This window comes from Bombus flavifrons, chromosome 2 (assembly GCF_040668555.2).
Source record: "Bombus flavifrons isolate JBK064 chromosome 2, iyBomFlav1_principal, whole genome shotgun sequence".
Lineage (NCBI taxonomy): Eukaryota > Metazoa > Arthropoda > Insecta > Hymenoptera > Apidae > Bombus > Bombus flavifrons.
The window spans coordinates 20,055,707-20,073,716 of NC_138443.1; the positions used below are offsets into that span (position 1 = coordinate 20,055,707).

Consider the following 18,010-nt stretch of genomic DNA (forward strand, 5'->3'; position numbering starts at 1 on the left):
GCCTCGATCCACCACACAGATCCGCCGCGCCGCGTTCTTCGACACTGCTACTCACTCACTCACTCACTCACTCACTCACTCACTCTCTCACTCACTCACTCTCTCTCTCTCTCTCTCTCTCTTTCTCTCTCTCTCTCTTTTTCCCTCTATCTGCGTTTCACGCAACTTTTTTCAATTCCACTTCCTCTTTCCTCCTTGCACACAGAGCAACGTGTTATTTCGACCGAGATTAACGGTGAAACATAAATCGTCGTTAACGAATTAGCGAGGAGCGCGGAGGATAATGCGCGCGCTTGGAACTAATTGGGCCAGGATGCAATTACACACGGATACATTTTTTCGCGCGAAGGGAAGTTTATAATTGAATACCGGAACGATCGGATATTCTACGGATATTAGAAACGATCTAGCGAAATTCTACGTGTGAAGAGACGATTACGAAATGTACGCGGTCAGTAGGACGCAACAAGCCATACGTGTACGACGTTCGGCGAAGAACTTCGTAGAATCTCGTAGCTTTTCACATTGTTCGAAAAGTTTCGTAGAACTGTAGCTAGTTGGACCGACTGAGTTTTCGGTTATCCTAGAGAAAGCTTCGAATAGCCTAGTGGTATCCAGTGGTAAACGCAAAACGAGAGATTAGAGCGAGACGATAGACACGAGTGTAGTTTAATCGTGTTCCTGTTCTGGGAATAAAACACCGGTAAGCGGTGCATCTGAAACGTACCTACCGAGAATGTAACACTGTTAACGCATTGTTGTCTGGCGCAGCGGTGGTTTTTGCGAACCCGAACGAACTCGAACGGACCCGAACGTGGAACGAAAAAGTTCTGACAAACGGAAATTGCTAACGTAGCGAATTATTGAACCGTGGCACCTGACACGTATACATGTCCTTCGCACACATGCGTGATATCCATATACCTGGCTGATGCATGCACGTTTCCAAATTCATGTATACGTGGATGATAGTGGGAAAGAGGGAGAGAAATAGAGGAACAATACACGATGGAAAACGCATTCGAAAGTGGTTGGTGCGTGTGCACGTACATGTGATATGCGCCGCGACGAGTAGAGGGTTGCGTAAGTTGGGAAAAACGGTTTATCAGGAACGATCGTAAATTCAGCGGTCGATTCGGCAAACGCTGCGGGCTTGGCGCGACAAAAATGTGATTGGAAAGCAGGACGGCGTGACGGTTCGAAAATTCGATACACCGTGGAACGTAGGATGGATATCGGATAGGAACGAGGAACGAGGAACGAGGAACGGAGGATCGCGTACAAAGGGTTGGTAGTTCCTTTCGAAGATAACGCAATACGATACACGTATAACGCGTAACGCGCTCAACTTGACGCACCGATCGAGGTTACGGTAACGTAAGGTTAATTGGCTGAGATTTTGCGTCGTTAACTCGTCACCGTTATCCCTACCAGTTGTTGGAATTGATTTCCGTAGCAGCGATCTAGTTATCGGATAGGGTCTAGGCACTTAACTTTAAGGTAATGGGATTTGATAATTACCTGCGACATTGTGTTGATGATGATTATAAGTAAGAGGAACGGAGTGTAATGCCCTGGCAGACCACTTTCTGTGTCTAGAATCCTCGTCGTCGTCGTCGGCTTGTTGGCCATCCTCTCCTAGAAAGTGTACCTTCTCATACCTGTCCAGATACCTGAAATAATTCGCCAAATTATCCGATTATATTCTCGTAGCGAAATACGTTGTACTAAGAAACAAGTCGTTGCCTGACGCATTCGTTTTCGACCGCAACGACGCTCTACCTCTTATCGCGTTTAGACCCCTTTTATTCGTCCATCGAATCGAGAGAGACGAAGAAATATCTAGTTTCGGCAATAGTCAACGATAAACGATCGTTTCTTCGTACCGACTTTACGAATACGAAAGACGGCCGCCGAACCTAACGGAATACAAACGTACGCGACGCTGAGCCGTGTTCTCCTCAAAGAATGTCAATGGGCCAAGAAAATATCGCTCGAACGCATCGCCTTTGACAACCTCCGTTCCATTCTCACTCACGGTCGACTCCTTCAAGTTTCCATACAGAAAGGTTCGTAAACCTGCGTCGCGTAACTTTTGGTAAACTTTAGAAAAGCTAATTGCTCTTCGATCTCGACGGTCTTTCGATATGCTGCAGAAATCGATATTTTGAATTGTATTCTTTCGTAGGTATAAAGGAGCTTGGTTTTTCAGATATTGGCAAAAAAATGGCACAGTACCGCTACAGCGAATTCCGTCTAGAGTTACGCATCCGTGTTGGTTACCACCGCTCATCTTCCGTTTATAAAGGAAGATCGGGCGAGCTCAAAGGCGTATGCGAGACTGTAACGAATGCGTCACATTCTCTATGGTCATTTACAATGGTCACATTTTATCCTTGCTTACATTTTAGCCAAGAGTAAACGCGTAATCGAGCTGCGTTTATTACGCATACGTTTATTTTTTTCTCCAAATATCTAGGAAACTACGACACATGGAAAAATCATCCGCTCCTTACTTTATCCAATGTACAATTTTTTCACAGGGAGAAAGACGGTACACGAAGCAGCAGTCGTAGCCGACTCGACGCAACGAGCAGACTAACCGCGATCAGCAACGAACAAAACGAAAACAGCGTCGCGCGTAAAGACAGCGGTCAGGAGTTAGCGCCACTGATAACGATAACAACGATAAAAAGGAAGAGGGGAGGGAAGGAGAAGAGAAGAGAAGAGAAGAGAAGAGAAGAGAAGAGAAGAGAAGAGAAGAGAAGAGAAGAGAAGAGAAGAGAAGAGAAGAGAACAGAACAGAATAGAACAGAATAGAATAGAACAGAGTAGAGTAGACGTAGTCGTGGGTGGGCGAAAGAAAGTGGCGGGGGGTAGGTGCAATGGATCCATTCATGCACCGACGTAGAGTACGGAAGGTGCGGATCGTCGAAGCACCGAGCCAGAGCCTGATTGGCCGCTGCTCGGTGTAGACGCGGACCGAACTCGGACACTTTGACCAGCGGTTCGCTCTGGGCTCCCTGTCCGTCCGTGCACCACTCGCCGTCTGTCGCGTAGATCGAGAATCGCCGGTAACGTACGACGATAGAAGTCGCGCGGTTCGCCAGATTCCGCGTCGACCGGCTACGAACCAACCAACTACGGTAGATAGAATCTGGTTTATTCGGATCCATCGAATTCTACTCTACTTTCGTGCTCTCGTCTCGTCCCCCTTTTATCTCTTTTTCTTTCCTCCGATCCTCTTTTGCCAATATTTACCTATCATCGCGCTCGCGTGTCAAACTATACGTAGAAACGTGACTGGAATATCGATATCGATATATTTTCGCGTAAAGACGTAAGAAAATAAAGGTACCGGAGGAAAATGAATACGTCGGCCATCGCGACGGTTAGCAATTACCGTCACGGAGATCGTCGTAGTGGCTAGCGATACCAGCCACTGAGAATCAATCGACACTTTCCAAGATAGTAATTTCCTGGCTTCCGAAAGCCGCTTTAAAAACAGCGTTTAAAAGAGCGCAAAGCTGGTCGTCGACGGTCGAACGTTCGTTTTCCAAAGTATCTCGTCCGCTTACTATTCACGATATTACCTGTTACTTCGAACGAAAGGAAAAATTCGTTCGTAATAGGAACACCCGACTACGAACGGTTCCAGTTGCTTCAGAGTTTCGTACTACGTTCCATCGAACCGCGTAATTTCACGTCGATCAAACGGACGAATACGCGGAAGGCTACGACACCTGTGAACGCGTTAACCGATCGATCCGAACAAGTATCTTTTACAGTGGATGCATTTACGAGACGTAACGTAACGGGTGGAAATAGGTAAATCGCGGAGGTCTTTAACGTTACGATAATTATGTACGTTGAACGGCGGACGCGGAATAAAGCGTTGAAATTTGCCCGAGTACAACTACGCGCGTTTAGACGCGGAAGGCACAACGTTTTCCTTCCGTTCGATCCGACCAACGAAGCACTTTTACGTTGTTAGAACTGTTGCGATCGATGGTTGCGAATAGACGTTAATAGACGTTAATAGACGTTAATAGACGTTAGCGCGATAATTCTCGCGAGCGGTTCAATTTCTTCTCGTAAGCAGAATTTCGATCCCCGGAGTCCACTTTGTAACGCGAGAACTACAGCAACTATCGGAACGAAAGTACGCGCGCGATCGAAAGACAGATAAATAGGGTTACTTTTCAACGTTTCTCTAATTTTCACTCCGAGACTTTGAAAAATTGACTTTCAGCACCGTGACACCGCCGTTCTTTCGTTACTAAAAGCGAGTGCTTTTAACAACAAGCGATCTTGTATATCCACTTATGGTCGTTACACCGCCTCCATTACAATTATCCACCTATGGTAGGTTTAAGACATCGAAGATCGATAGTCGTAGACGTTAACGTTCATCGAGACGTTCGTCGGAGAACAAATAACCGTATCAATCTTCGTATGTATTTTCGTATTCGTATTTCCAAACGTATTTAAATTCTAGGTTCTCGGTTTACCGCGATTCTAGCCAGTAGATGCGAGGAAAACTAGCGCAAGAATATTCAAATACGTATGCCGTTCTGCGTAACGCGCTGCGCTTCTCGCCACGTTTGACCGTAATCAAATATTTCTCGCAAAAGTAAAGCAGGAGATCGAATACGCGGATATATCGACGAACGTTGGGCGTGGGTGTCGAAAGGACGCGACGTTCGCGAATACCAAATCGGTCGAAGAGAGCTGTCGTTGCTCCGCGCACAGGCCGCCACTACTACCGCGCCCGATATCGCTATGCTTTCTTACTTTCTAGCGATAGTTTACCTGTAACGAGCTAAATACAGCCTATTACGTGTAAATTTGTTTCCGTTTTAGCCTACACGATTCTATCTTTCGTATTTTTATTCTACAGTTGGTATCGCGTTTCATAGTTACGGAGTAGTTGGAGCAAAGTACGGCCGTGCAAGTTGTAGAGCGTTACTCGCGAACCGAGTGCACCGGAGCAACGACGCCGGTAGTCTTCCTCTAGAATCTATTTCCTTCTGACAATAGGACGATCTAGATGCAGTACCTTATAAACGTTTGGATAATTTATGCGGTTCTCGACCCGCTCGATCAGGTTACGAACCTAGACATTTACGTCGTAGATGGATGGCGACGCGAGATTAACAACGAAAACATCGTGCCTAAAAATCTATCCGTCTATCGCTTGCGTGAAACTACAGGTCGTCGTCGTCGTCGTCGTCGTCGTCGTCGTCGTCGACGTCGTCGTCGAAAGAGCCGGCGAAGAAGAGACAGAATCGACCGGCGTCCTTGTTTGCAAGCGGCGCACGGTAACAAGGTTGCACAGAGAGAGCTTAATCGAGAGAGAGAGAGAGGGGGAAGGGGGAGAGGGGAGAGAGAGAGAAAGAGAGAGAGAGGACATCGACTCAGGAACCACGTGGCTCTCGTCACAGCGAGGCCAGTATGAATGAACGAACGAACGTACGTACTATACGATACGGAAAATGCCGGCGGTGGTGGGGCGTAGGTAGCAGAGTGCCGATACGCGGCTGCCGACTAGTGCCGACCGCGCGGTAAAACATCGCCGCTCTCCTACTCTTGCAGACGCTCGCGGACTGCCAGACATAATGGAGCATCGCGTCTTGTCACGACGGTCGTTCGCGTTTCGCTCACCCCGAATCAAATTCCCAGCGGACTCGCTTACTCGCCGCTTCGAAGTCTATTTTTCACGCCTACGTTTTGCCCGGCTCGTCGAAAACGAATCTCGAGAGCGTGGCGCGCGAAACCTTGTCTTTTCCTCGCGGACGACACATATAATTCGTTTATTTGCTCGTACACTCGCAGGGAACTTTACTCTCTCGTAAGTGGATGAAATCGAAGGTTATTCGCCGAGACGTACGGACGCGCGAATTAAGGTCGTGTTTATTCGCTTAAGAACACACGGATTATAGTTACAAGCTTGTCGCGTCACGAGCATAAACGTTACTACCATAACTCGTCTATTTACTTGGAAATTCGCCGCGGAACACGAGCCTCGTGCCGTACGTATTTACGTACGGCGAGACGGACTGGAAGGTTTCTCGCGCGCAACTCCCCGTACATCTGCACGCGTAAACGCGCACAGATCGCTCCCGTTAATTCGTAAATTACGACGACGAAAGAACGCATCGGCGAAGAGAAGCTCGATATTCCGCGTTAACGTAACGAAATAGAAATCGCGAGCGTCGAGGATGGTCGTTGTTCGATCGAATCCTTTCGGAAATTCCGAAACTTTGCTTAAAACGCGCTCGAATCCCAGAGATAGACGCGTTTATAAGAGGATATGCGATAACTTGGCGGTACACTTGCTTCTTACGCCATGTTCGAGCTCGGCGAGCTTCTAAAATAAAGCGATCGATGGTAGGAACGCGTTTCAGCCACTTACCTGAGGTAAATTTGTTTAAGGCCAACCCCGCTGTTCACGCAGCCGTTGGGTAGATGGAATTGTTCGCATAACGATGCCCACTCGTTTCTGGTATTCACCTGCAACACGAAACACCGAAGAAACGATTCAGTACGTCGTACCTACGTATCATCCACGTTTGCGAACAAACGCAACGGAACGATCGACGTCTTTCGCTTCGTCGAAGCTTCCTCGAAGCTGCGTATATTCTCTGCGACCGAGAGACCATCGGTTTTCGATCGAGCGCCACGCGTCCAAGTAAACGGTGAAATTTGCCTGTAAACATGTTCGTTTGCGAGAAAATCGAATCGAATCGAAACGTCGCTAAAAATTGCTTTCCACCGATTTGTTTCGTCGACTTAAGCCAACCATCGGACGCGACTCTGTTCGACGGTAGGGCAAAATAGCGTGGTTCGCGTTAACGATCACCTCGTAGAGCAAAAAAGTATTCGCACTGCTAGGGAACACGGATCGCGGCGTTGGCGTAGCTCCGTCGTATTGGCCCGGGGGAACGCCCCGGGCCAATATCGCGACGCGCTTTATCTACGGGAAAGAAGGATCGGCGATATACTCGACATTCGAGTTTATTTTCGAGGCCAACGAATCAACGGTTCCGTTCGCGAAAACTCGACGGATCCTCTTTGCCGCAGCGAGCGCCAACGCGTTCCTACCGAATCTACGAAGCACGCGATCCGCCAGTCGGCGTCGGGACGAATACGAACGGGCGGAGCCAGCATGGATACGAGGATACGAGGATGGGGATGGGTGGTACGCGTACGATTTCCGAGGAATTGCTGGTAGTGGCAGCCCCTAAAGATAAAACGCGACCCGGCGCGGTGCATAAATTTCTTGGGGCGCGCGTCGAAAAAGTAATCGTGCGGACTCGCGATACGCGATACGTGGCGGCAACGAAAAACGGACAGATGGCTGCGATCCGGAGAAAGGAATCGCAAGAAGTAGGAGGAAATTAGGGCGAGAGGAGCGGAATAAAGGAGGATCGGGATAACGGAGGAAGAAGATGAAAGGAAGAGATACGAGCCTGGTACGATAGGCGCGGACGACGGGTTACCTCGTAGGGCTCTGTAAATTACGTATACGACGACAACGTCGATACGTAAGCGTACGAGCGGAAACTTGTATCCACCATTCCGTACGATAGATACATAGGTAAAATTCTACGTCTCTCCTTGATCATCGTCGAACGATCGTGTCGGAAATATACGTTCGTAGGAAGATTTGCTTCGCAAAACTTCGAATTACGTCGTTTGTGCGACACGAGTTAATTTCAAGGAAACCCGCACCCTACTACCCTATCGATATCGATATACGTAAAAGTATTTCTAGCGACCTACGCTTTGTCGCTTTGTCGCTTTATCCGCTTTATCCGCTTTATCCGCTTCGCATGGTTCTCGCAGGCGCTTAAACTTCGCGGATAAAATCGACGCATAGCGGGGTCGGTGCACGTACCTAGCGCCAATACGACGATCGTGGCGATAATCGCGACGTCTCGATTATTTCTCTCTCACTCTCTCACGTAAGTGCGAGAAAATATAGTCGGGACTCGGTGGTTTTTCGCTGTTGCGCGCCGCGTTTGCCGCGAACGGAAGAACGGAAGAACGAAAGAACGGAAGAACGGAAGAACGGAAGAACGAAAGAACGGAAGAACGAAAGAACGGAAGAACGGAAGAACGGAGCGGGGGAAGCGAGTAGCGAAATCGACGACGGACGGACATACTGGGTCAGTGCTCTCTGGATCCGCGCCCGTTTCTTCGCTATTCTCGTCGTCCCGACGTTCAACCTTACGAATCGAGAATGTGGCGCCCCACCGTGGACGACCTCGCGACATCATCGGCCTCCCATCAAAACCGCTCGAACGCGGCACGCGTCGCGCGATAAATATCCGATCAGTCGATGAACGCGAAACGCTCGATCGAAAGAACTCGTGCACGCTGCGACTGACAGAACGCTTCGCACCACCGAATCCCACGCAGATTCACGTTCTCTCGATCGTACATCGACGAATATCTTTTTCATACGTTTAATACCGTTGTAGCGCAGGCGTGCGTAACTATTAGTCGTATATTCTGTTCCCACGGCTTTTCGCATCGTTCGAAAGCTTTCGGTATTTTTATCGGGAAATCGGCGTTTGCGAACGATCGATGCGTACTCGCGATGCGAAGAACGCTTAGCAGCGTTCGCCTATGACGGATCGCTTTGTCGTTGACGCGCTGTGACAAATCTGTTCCGCGTAAACGTTCCTACTCCACTCCAGCCTTTAACTACGCGCGTCTTTAAAAACGCCTCTTTTAACGCGCTAGCTAGACGTTCGGCTTGAGATAAATAAGGGTGCAGCCGAGGATATATTCTTCCACCGACCAATTCCGTCTCTTCGAAGGCATCCGGATTAACTAGAATCCGCACCTTCGAAATCTGGATCGCGATTGTGAAAATTGCCGCCACATTTAACGCGCGAAAAGCCGAAATTAGTAGTACGGCGTTATATAAGCGGACCTCAAATTATTGCTAGCTCCGATGCGAAACGAGACGTTTCCGCAAAGCCTGCGCGCCAGAACCTGCAAATTCACGATCGATTTACGCGATTAACCGACGTTGGCAATTCATCGTCTTACGACAAACACTCGATTACAACGTGTCGATCACCCGCTAATCCCCGAAAGAGAAACGCTTTTATAGAAACGTACAGCGTGTATCTTACTCGTTATAGCGACGTAAACATACGTTAAATCCCATTTTCGATATTTCCATACGAGACGGATGAATGGCGATGCATCGTTTTAAATTCGACGTACGCGTCGCGTACGAATAACTTTTTGAACGTTGTCGCTGCTTCGATAAATAGTTGTACCTGAATTCCCGAGACAACGAAACGCAACGAGACAAAATCGCAACGAAAGCGTTCCAAACGCTACCAAATTGCGATTACCCGTTTTAGCTGTACGGCATTCGGTAGCCGTGAAACGTAGCCGTGATACGATACAAAGCGACCGAAACTGTTACGGATCGCTTTAGCACGGCAAATAATAACGCGTGCATCTTCCAGAATCGTTGATTCGTGTAAACCAACGAAGAAAAAGGTTTCTGGAAAGATCCAGCGAGAAGATTGTAACTTCCGTGAGAATTCGCACGAACGTAGAATCGAAAATCGTCAAGGTTGAATATTCGATCGCTTTCCGCGGGGAAACTGTTCGCGTAATTATTTTCACGAATCTGACAAAATTCTAGAATATTCGTCAACGTCGAACGTTCTACGCAACAAACGTAATTCGAAACTCGCCAATTGATCGTCGATACTCGTAACGTTGAAACGCTAACAATTCGTTCAGTCGGACTAAATTGTCCGCTAGAAATTCCACCGAGCAACTTGTTTCTCTCATATGCAAAAAAGAATTAGTCTTAACAGCAACGCCTCCGAGATCGAAGAGTTTTCCTTGCACGCGGAATCGTTGGCGCGTAAGAAAACGATAAGAACGTGAAAAAAGAATCGACAAGGAACTAAGAAAGAAAGAAAGAAAGAGACGCAAAGATTTACATCAGTAAACACACGCAGACAAGGTTTTATGGTTTAGCCGATGTTATCGGACATTCTACAAACGCAGACGTTAGGATACGCGAGATTTATCGGGATACCTCGCGCCTTACGGTTCTCCGTTCTCCTGATAAAGAACTACCTCAACTTCGATAACCTTTTATTAGCGGTTAATGCGTGCTATCTCTTATCTATCAGGGACAATTTGTATCGGAGCTGTCGTATTAGGTGGTGGTATATCGTTCAACGAAGACACGGCCAGACACTGTCGTGTCTTCGTACAAACGCTAATCTCTCGCTCCGATCGTTAACTGCTGCTGTGCGATTAATACGTACGCCCAGGTGTACTCGGTATCGCGTCACACGCTATAATTAACCGCTTATATCGGCTAGTACGTAACACACGGTATAAGGCCAATAACACGATAAAATGAAAATAATTAGAATCAAAGTGTAAAATGAGTTACGCTCTTCCGCCTTATCTACGATACTCGTACGTTGAAAAATTACTTCGTTCCTTTCCTCACGGAGAACCGGCCAACGATCGTGGAAAGATTCGCTCGAACCTCTAAGGCTAGATCGTCTCGTTCGATCGAAGGGGAGAAACAGGTAAGAAAGGCGAGTCGCCTGGAAGAAGTAGTTACCAGTCTCGACAAAGAAGCTAACAGGAATCTGCTTCGAGTTGCAGCAACTTTTTCTTTGATCCAGAGAAACCGTATTAGATAGAGGGAGAGAAGGAAATCGTGACAAACTGTAAGCAGCTTTGGTAAAACAAGCAACGCGAACTCGTCGCACGCCACTCGACGTTTAATTAAGAGAGATCAGGAAAGAATAAGTGGAAACAAGGAATCGCGTAAGAACGAAATATGACTAACGATGCAATTAAACGTAGTATTACCGACAGTATTGAGAAACTGAAACGTTACGGATAAAAGGCGCTGGAAACGACGATGAAAATTTCCGAGACACTTACGATTGGCCATTTGAACGAAATCATTGAAAAATCATTCGTCTCTTGCAAAATATACGGAGAAAGTTTAAAAAGAATAGCACGTATAATTTATAATAATGTCATATTATAAAAAAAGTACAACGTGTAATACGAAGCGACGAGAAATAAGGATGGTCGTGAAAGCTGCAACGACCTTATCGCCATTTATTTCCTACGATTTCTTAATAATTCGTTGTTACCTGGCCACGCTAAATCGAGAATAACGAGGAATTCCCAAACAAGCTAGATTTCCGGTTTACGACTCGTTGATATTTTACAATCTGGAAATAAAATAAAACGGGTGGTTGCCCGACTATCGCCAACGAACATCGCTATCTATCGCCACCGGCTTTTAACGACCAGTAAAATAAACACGTACCACTTACACAGTAGCATCTTACTACGTTTCGCTTACATAGGCTTACATACGCGCACTTAGTGCCACTAAAAGTGCTCTCGCGTCCAAAGATTAATATTCGATGCTCGCCAATCATATTCCTACCGCTCCGGTCATCCAAGTAAAATCATAATACATAACCTATGCAACGCGTAACATCCATCATCAACGTCATTCACGCTCGATACGCCATTATCCTCTTTTACCACCAGAAACAATGCACCGCGAGCGCCATCGTTGTCGAGCGCGCCACACGACGAAACCAACAATAACGCAAAACATGCCATTCGCCCTGAATAGCCCCCTGTGTAAGGTTGGCAGAGGCGCCGTTACCACCGGCTCGTCCTGCCACGAGCCCAAGAACACCGAGACAGAAACCATTTCCTATCATTTTGTGTGTGTGTGCGCGCGTGTGCGTGCGTGCGTGCGCGTGTGGCGGCGCAGAGAGACAGATACCGAGATAAATTGACAAATTGATACAGTAAGCGTGTCTCAAACTCAAAAGAATTTCGGTATAAGAAACATCGCTCGTAAAGTTGAAACTTACGATTTCGACTCTACCTTACGCTAGAACCTGAGTTACGGTAGAGTAACACCTGCGACAAATTGTGACATTTTGGCGCTCGCGATGCGCAAGTCCGTATCCCATGCTTCCAAAAAAAAAAAAAAAAATGTGCTTTTCTTATTTTCGCCAAGTTCTACGTGCCTTACAAACGACGCAGACAGGGACTACCGATTCGTCGAGAGCAGCAAGAAGCAAGAGCGCGGGTCTAGAGCGTACGAAGAGGACGCTCGCCTGCCTATTATTACATCCCAGTCCAAGTATACATATACATAGGCGCGATTTACTGGCGCCGATTAGGTAGCATAGCAGCACCGGCACACGCGGATGCCCCCGTCTCGGCTGTAATCGTGCGACTTTGCTTGACCTTGACAGTATGAATTACACAGCGCATGCGCGGAGACGTTCTTCGAGAGCGTCGAACGCTATCCACGTGTTCGTTCGCCTCCGAGGGACTGCACGATGAAAGTGTCTTTGCCACCACGTGCTCGTTGGGGTAGGACATGGTCTCTCTCTTTCTCTCTCTCTCTCTCTCTCTACCCCTCTCTCCCGCCCCCTCTCGCACACGCTCCCCTCCTCCCTAACGCCCCGGTGTCCATGCTGCACCGCACCGGCCCGCCAGCTACTACACTCTCTGGCCTATGGCTCCGCGCGCGCCGCCGTTTTCGCGCTCTATCGCTCGGCTTTTTCGCGTTTCCAGCGTCGCGTCGCGCGCCGCGTGTCTCGCAGCCGAGATTTTAACCAGTCTCGATCTCGTCGTTGACCAGATACATCGGCTGCGGCGACCGACCGTGTGTCGCGCCCCGTTACCACGCCGATCATCCCGCTCGCTGTACGGTGGCGAGGATAGCCGGCTCCTCGTCCAGAAGATCGCTCCTCGGTGACGGCCTTCCGGTGGTCAACCGCGTTATCGACACCGAGAGATCGTTTCAAACGTCTCCAACGAATGGATAGAGCCGATCCCTTCGTTCCTTCCACGGTTATACGTGTCGGCATTCGGTCGCTCACCGCTTTAACGCGACGTACCCCAAGGAAATATCCTACGCAATTTCCATTCGCTGATCCATAATCTCGCGTACATATTTCACGTACATGCAGCGATACGAACGATATATTTCGTTCGAACAACTCATCTTCTCATTTGCGTTAATCCGACGTGTATTACGTTGCTGCATATTTTTCGTTATTTACGTATTTGCAATATCAAAGGAACGAATACAACATCGATTTTCTGTCACAGAAATAATCCACGAATATATTGTACGTATCTCTGTCTAACGCTCGAACCACGCGTCCTTTAGTCGCGATCGATGAAAGGAATTCAAACTTGTTCGCGTTGTTCACGACACGCGGTATTTTATTACTACTTTCAGGCAATCGTTAGACACGAGCTACGTGCCTACAATTTTAACACGAATATGCCAATCGCGACCGATCGAGCGACCGAAGAATAGGTACGACGACACTTGCGACGAAACGATCGTTTGCGATGTACTTGTTGAGATTTTACGACGGTAAACGACCATGAGAAAGAAAATGTTAATTTCACGATGGTCTTTCTTTTCCTGCCCATTTTTTTCTCAAATAATTCACGCGCAGTAGAAAAATACCTTCGTTGGAATTTCTTCAGATTTTTCGAACGAATCAACGCAAGCCGAAACGGCGAAAAAATGGAGCAAGCGTGTGTTTTCCCGAAAGTGGGATAAGTACGCTGGTAGGATACGCTACACGATTCAATTCTCCATTCTTCTTTCCTCCCGTGCAAAATATATCACGTATTTACCACGATTATTACCAACGATGAATTAGTTTTTCAGCAGCGAACTGGTTCCCGGCTTTTTCGCGTTTTATATCTTTCAATCGCCCTGTCTGCTCGAGGAGACGGAGAACTGGTTGGAATTACGAGCACGCCGATACATTTGTCTGTTTCTCATCGACTGTGAAGCAAAGTAAGGCGAAACCGGTAGATGTAGCCGACGCAGCGCAGCTGTGTGTATCGTACGTGGGGCTCGAAACCGACAGCGAGACGCTACTCGCACACACGCATACACGCGCACACATGCACACACGCAGGATAAATCTTCGAATCAACGTCCTACTTTCGGTGTTCCGTTCGATACGACCAGCGATCTCGTCGATAATGCCGCCAGACGTAGTATCCACGATTCGTCGGCATATTTTTGGGACGAGCCGCGGATGTTTCAATCCTCGCGTTCCGTTTTCCTTTGCAGCGATTTTCTATCGTTTGCAACATACGTAGAGTGGTTCTAAAACGTATTTGCACATATACGTACGTACGTTGTACGCCTTCTTTCCACGGTATTGAACGTTTCTAGTCATGCAAAACTACTAGTAAACGATACTGCGTTTCGTATACTCGAATCTAATTAACCAGTATGAAAATGCTACAACAAATATATAACGTACGTACATACAACGTACGTATACGTTTTACGAAGAGATCTTTTTACAGCTACCAAGTCGAAGAGATCGATCGAGGGTTTTAATAAAATATACCGATACAAGTGCGTTCTTCTTTCAGAACGAGATAAATCTATAAGAAATACGAACTGCTCGCAAATGTCAAGCGCGTACAGTCGCTTATAATTGTTACCGTCGTCACGTTAAATTCAGCTACGATTAAATTTACGATCCGACGAATCCGATCTCTTTGTGCAATGCGCGTCTGTCGTAACAAAATGGCCTGAAACACCATTTATCACACAAACATTTATCGATTTCCGAATCTGCCAGACGATACACAGATCACCGATGGATCGTTATAAATTCCACGGGCGATGATCGAGAATAAACGCAACGAAGAGAGCCAAGAACCCTGTTCCCAGAATACCGACCAAGTAAGTACCACCCTGGCGAACGTTCGACTCGAGATCGACTCGAGATCTACTTGAAATCACGGCGATCGTTTTTCTCCGTTTCCGCTCGACCCTATGCTTCGCGATACGAGCAAGAAATTCAAACAACGCGGTTAATTGTAAGCACAAACCTACTTCTCTCAGCAACTTTTTCTCAGCATCTCGAGTATCGAGTACCAATTAGGGGAATTTCAGGATCGGTGTACTCGAGGCACGACATCACGTAAGCGATTTGTTCGCAAAATTCTTTATACGCGTAAAGCCAATTCTTCGACGTTGAATTTTAATACGCTTAAAGTTGGAACTTTTAAATGGAACAAGCGAGTTCTATTATTTACAAGTTGGAAACAGATCGACGACAAAGTATCCATCCGGTTCTCTGTTCGGACTCCATTCTCGTTCGAACGAAAGAAAAAGGCAAACAGATGACAGCGATTCTATTAACGGCAACTTGTGCCGAAACGGTGGACCAAGCTGGGATCAGGTAAACATCGAAATGGACGCGTGTATCGTTCGAAGGTTCTCCGACGAATGGCACCGCGCTCCGAGATATATCAACCACTCGCTAACGATAAGAGGCCAACTATTAACCTTCTTACCCCATGTCCTTTGCATTCGAATCACTGCACCCAACGGTTAGCCGTATCGGTATCTAGTTTCTGGCACGACGGTCGGTAACCGAATCGTCGGCGAGATTCGCGTAAGCTTGGACAGCGGCACGGGACACGGTGTCGCGTGGTTCGGCGCGGTGCGTCGTCTCGCGTCGCGATCCTGTACAGCAAAAAGCAAGCAACTTGGATCGCGCGGAGAGCCCCACCATTGCGTGAGCTCGCAGGCACACGACTGACAGTTCTCAGTCAGCTGATCGTCCACCAGAGGGTGAGGGAGCAGCAGTAGCAGTAGCAGTAACAGCAGCACCAGCACCAGCACCAGCACCGACACCAGCACCGGCACCGACACCAGCACCGGCACCAGCATCAGCACCAGCACCAGCACCAGCACCAGCACCAGCACCAGCACCAGCACCAGCATCAGCACCAGCATCAGCACCAGCACCAGCACCAGCACCAGCACCAGCACCAGCATCAGCACCAACACCAGCACCAGCACCAGCATCAGCATCAGCACCAGCACCAGCACCAGCTCCAGCACCGGCATCAGCACCAGCACCAGCACCAGCACCAGCATCAGCACCAACACCAACACCAGCTCCAGTACCGGCACCAGTACCGGCACCAGTACCGGCACCAGCACCAGCACCATCACCAGCACCGGCACAGGCACCGGCCTCGACACCGGCACCAGTACCAGCAGTAGTAGTAGAACGACCAGCAGCAGGAGGAGGTGGCGGAGGAGGTAGGAGGTAGGAGGAGGAGGAGGAGGAGGTGGAGGAGGAGGGACGGGTGTGGAGAAGAAGGGTAGGAGGGCGGAGGGGTTGGCGACGCGCAGTCTGCCGTCGTCGTCGGGATCAGCTGATCGGTGGAGGTGTGCTGGTGACTGACTGACTGTGAACTCTGAATGAACGCGAACGGACGAAGAAGTCTTCGCGTGCGTACACGTATAGGGAGAGCTCTCGCCGGTGCCTCTCTCGGGGGAGGGGGAGAGAGCGAGAGCGAGCGCGTATGCGCGCCTGGCTGCCTAACTATGTGCGCCAGAGCACTCGCGAGGGAGCGGACACGAGCGTATAGCAGCGAACGGAAGTAGCGGTCCGATACGGGAAGCCCGGGATGACCTCGATATCCGCGCCAAACCATCGACGGCTGCTTCAAGGGTTGGTAGGCAGCTGACGCGTAAGGGACGCTGCTTGCTCGTACGAAGGGCGTATAGAGAGGTTGGCGGGTTGGCGCTGATGAAACTTGGACGGATGCGAGTGTTTTTCAGAGCCTTGGCATATAGGTGTGCGAGATCGAGCGGAGACTCGGAATGATATTTTGAAATTCGAGCGGTATCGAACGATGATGTTGGTATCGATCGAAGATTTGCAACGAAGAAATTTCTGTCCGACACCGCGACGCTCTATGTTCGGGCTTGTTTTACCGCCCATATTCTATCACGTTGTACCATTATAATAAGATAGATCTCGTTATTCTTGCGTAATTATATCGCTCGATTCGACGAAACATATGGCAACTTTGTTCGTGGACCGAACGAGCATCGGGACGATATCGAGAAAGATCGACTCGTAATCGTACGTAATGCGTACACCTCTTGAAAGCGAAAAACTAGAATTCGCGTTAAGCGTAGGGCGTGGGTACCCAGAAAGATTTCCACAGCTTCGAAAGCATACGATACGATGTAATAAACGCGACTATATATCGCCTATATGAGAGATCGGTCCAATCCAATCGGTCGCGGTGCCAGCCAACTTGCCCGATAATTGGCGGTAATTACGATATCCTATACTTTAAGTAGCGCGTAATCGTTCGATCGACTGTCCGATGAACGGCGAGCGTTCGGTTTCACGGTACGCGTAGTAGTTGGATAGAGGTCGCGTCCGCGTAATAAACGTGCATGCAGTCAACGACAATTGAATACGCGATGCGCGCGGTTGAGAGGCCACGTAATTCGCGACGACAGAAGAACAGCCGCTCCTTCTTCTACCATAGACGATCGCAACGCTATCGCAGATGCTGTAACGACACGGTAACTACTCAGACGAGATCTGGTAGCGGCTGTTGTTCCTACACTCCGCGAGACATCAGTCGCGTTTATCGAATGCATGCAACAAGTTTGCTTTCCGAATCAATTTTTACGTTCAAATTGTATTTTCAGTTGTTCGACGCACAGACAGTCGATACACAGAAAACAAAGATTTAAGACTTTAATGGCTTATAGCATTTTCCCTGAAAACGAAATAAGAAGGAGAAGAAAAGGGGAAAAAAGGAAAGAGAGAAATACTTGATCAACGTAGAAACGAAAGTCCATCCTTCCGGAATAAAGTCTAAATAAATAATATTACTGGAACGTGGTTGTTCGCGATGTTCGACGTATAGGAACAAACGGTCCGTTTGTTAACGTCAAACAAATTAAAAAAGAAATCTTTTTTAACCGATTCGAATGCTGCGATCGATCGCCTGCGAAATTCCGAGATTTCTCGTATCGAATGGCATGCGCGTAAAAAGACTAGTATGTATAGCGTGTACACTAATAATATTATCAACGTACACGTAAGAGATTATATAAGTGGTAAGATCGGTTTTGCGA

The 18,010-nt window shown here is 48.1% G+C and overlaps 2 protein-coding genes across 5 annotated transcripts in view; one reads left to right on the forward strand and one right to left on the reverse strand.

Annotated features, from left to right (window-relative positions):
- Positions 1-18,010, reverse strand: part of Bap170 (Brahma associated protein 170kD) — a 57,311-nt gene that overhangs the window by 19,729 nt on the left and 19,572 nt on the right. For all 4 annotated transcript variants that reach the window (XR_011176073.1, XM_069131638.1, XM_069131637.1 and 1 more), the window contains exons 3-4: positions 6,416-6,513; positions 1,522-1,673 (exon numbers count right to left, since the gene is read on the reverse strand). Coding sequence is in view for 3 of the 4 variants with exons in the window: in XM_069131638.1 (XP_068987739.1) it covers positions 1,522-1,673; positions 6,416-6,513 (250 nt within the window). In the remaining variant the exon portion in view is untranslated. The remainder of the gene's footprint in view (positions 1-1,521; positions 1,674-6,415; positions 6,514-18,010) is intronic.
- On the forward strand, positions 7,189-16,173 carry LOC138189660 (skin secretory protein xP2-like). Its single transcript, XM_069131741.1, has 2 exons — positions 7,189-7,201; positions 15,635-16,173. The coding sequence occupies exons 1-2, from the start codon at positions 7,189-7,191 to the stop codon at positions 16,171-16,173; spliced, it is 552 nt and encodes a 183-aa protein (XP_068987842.1).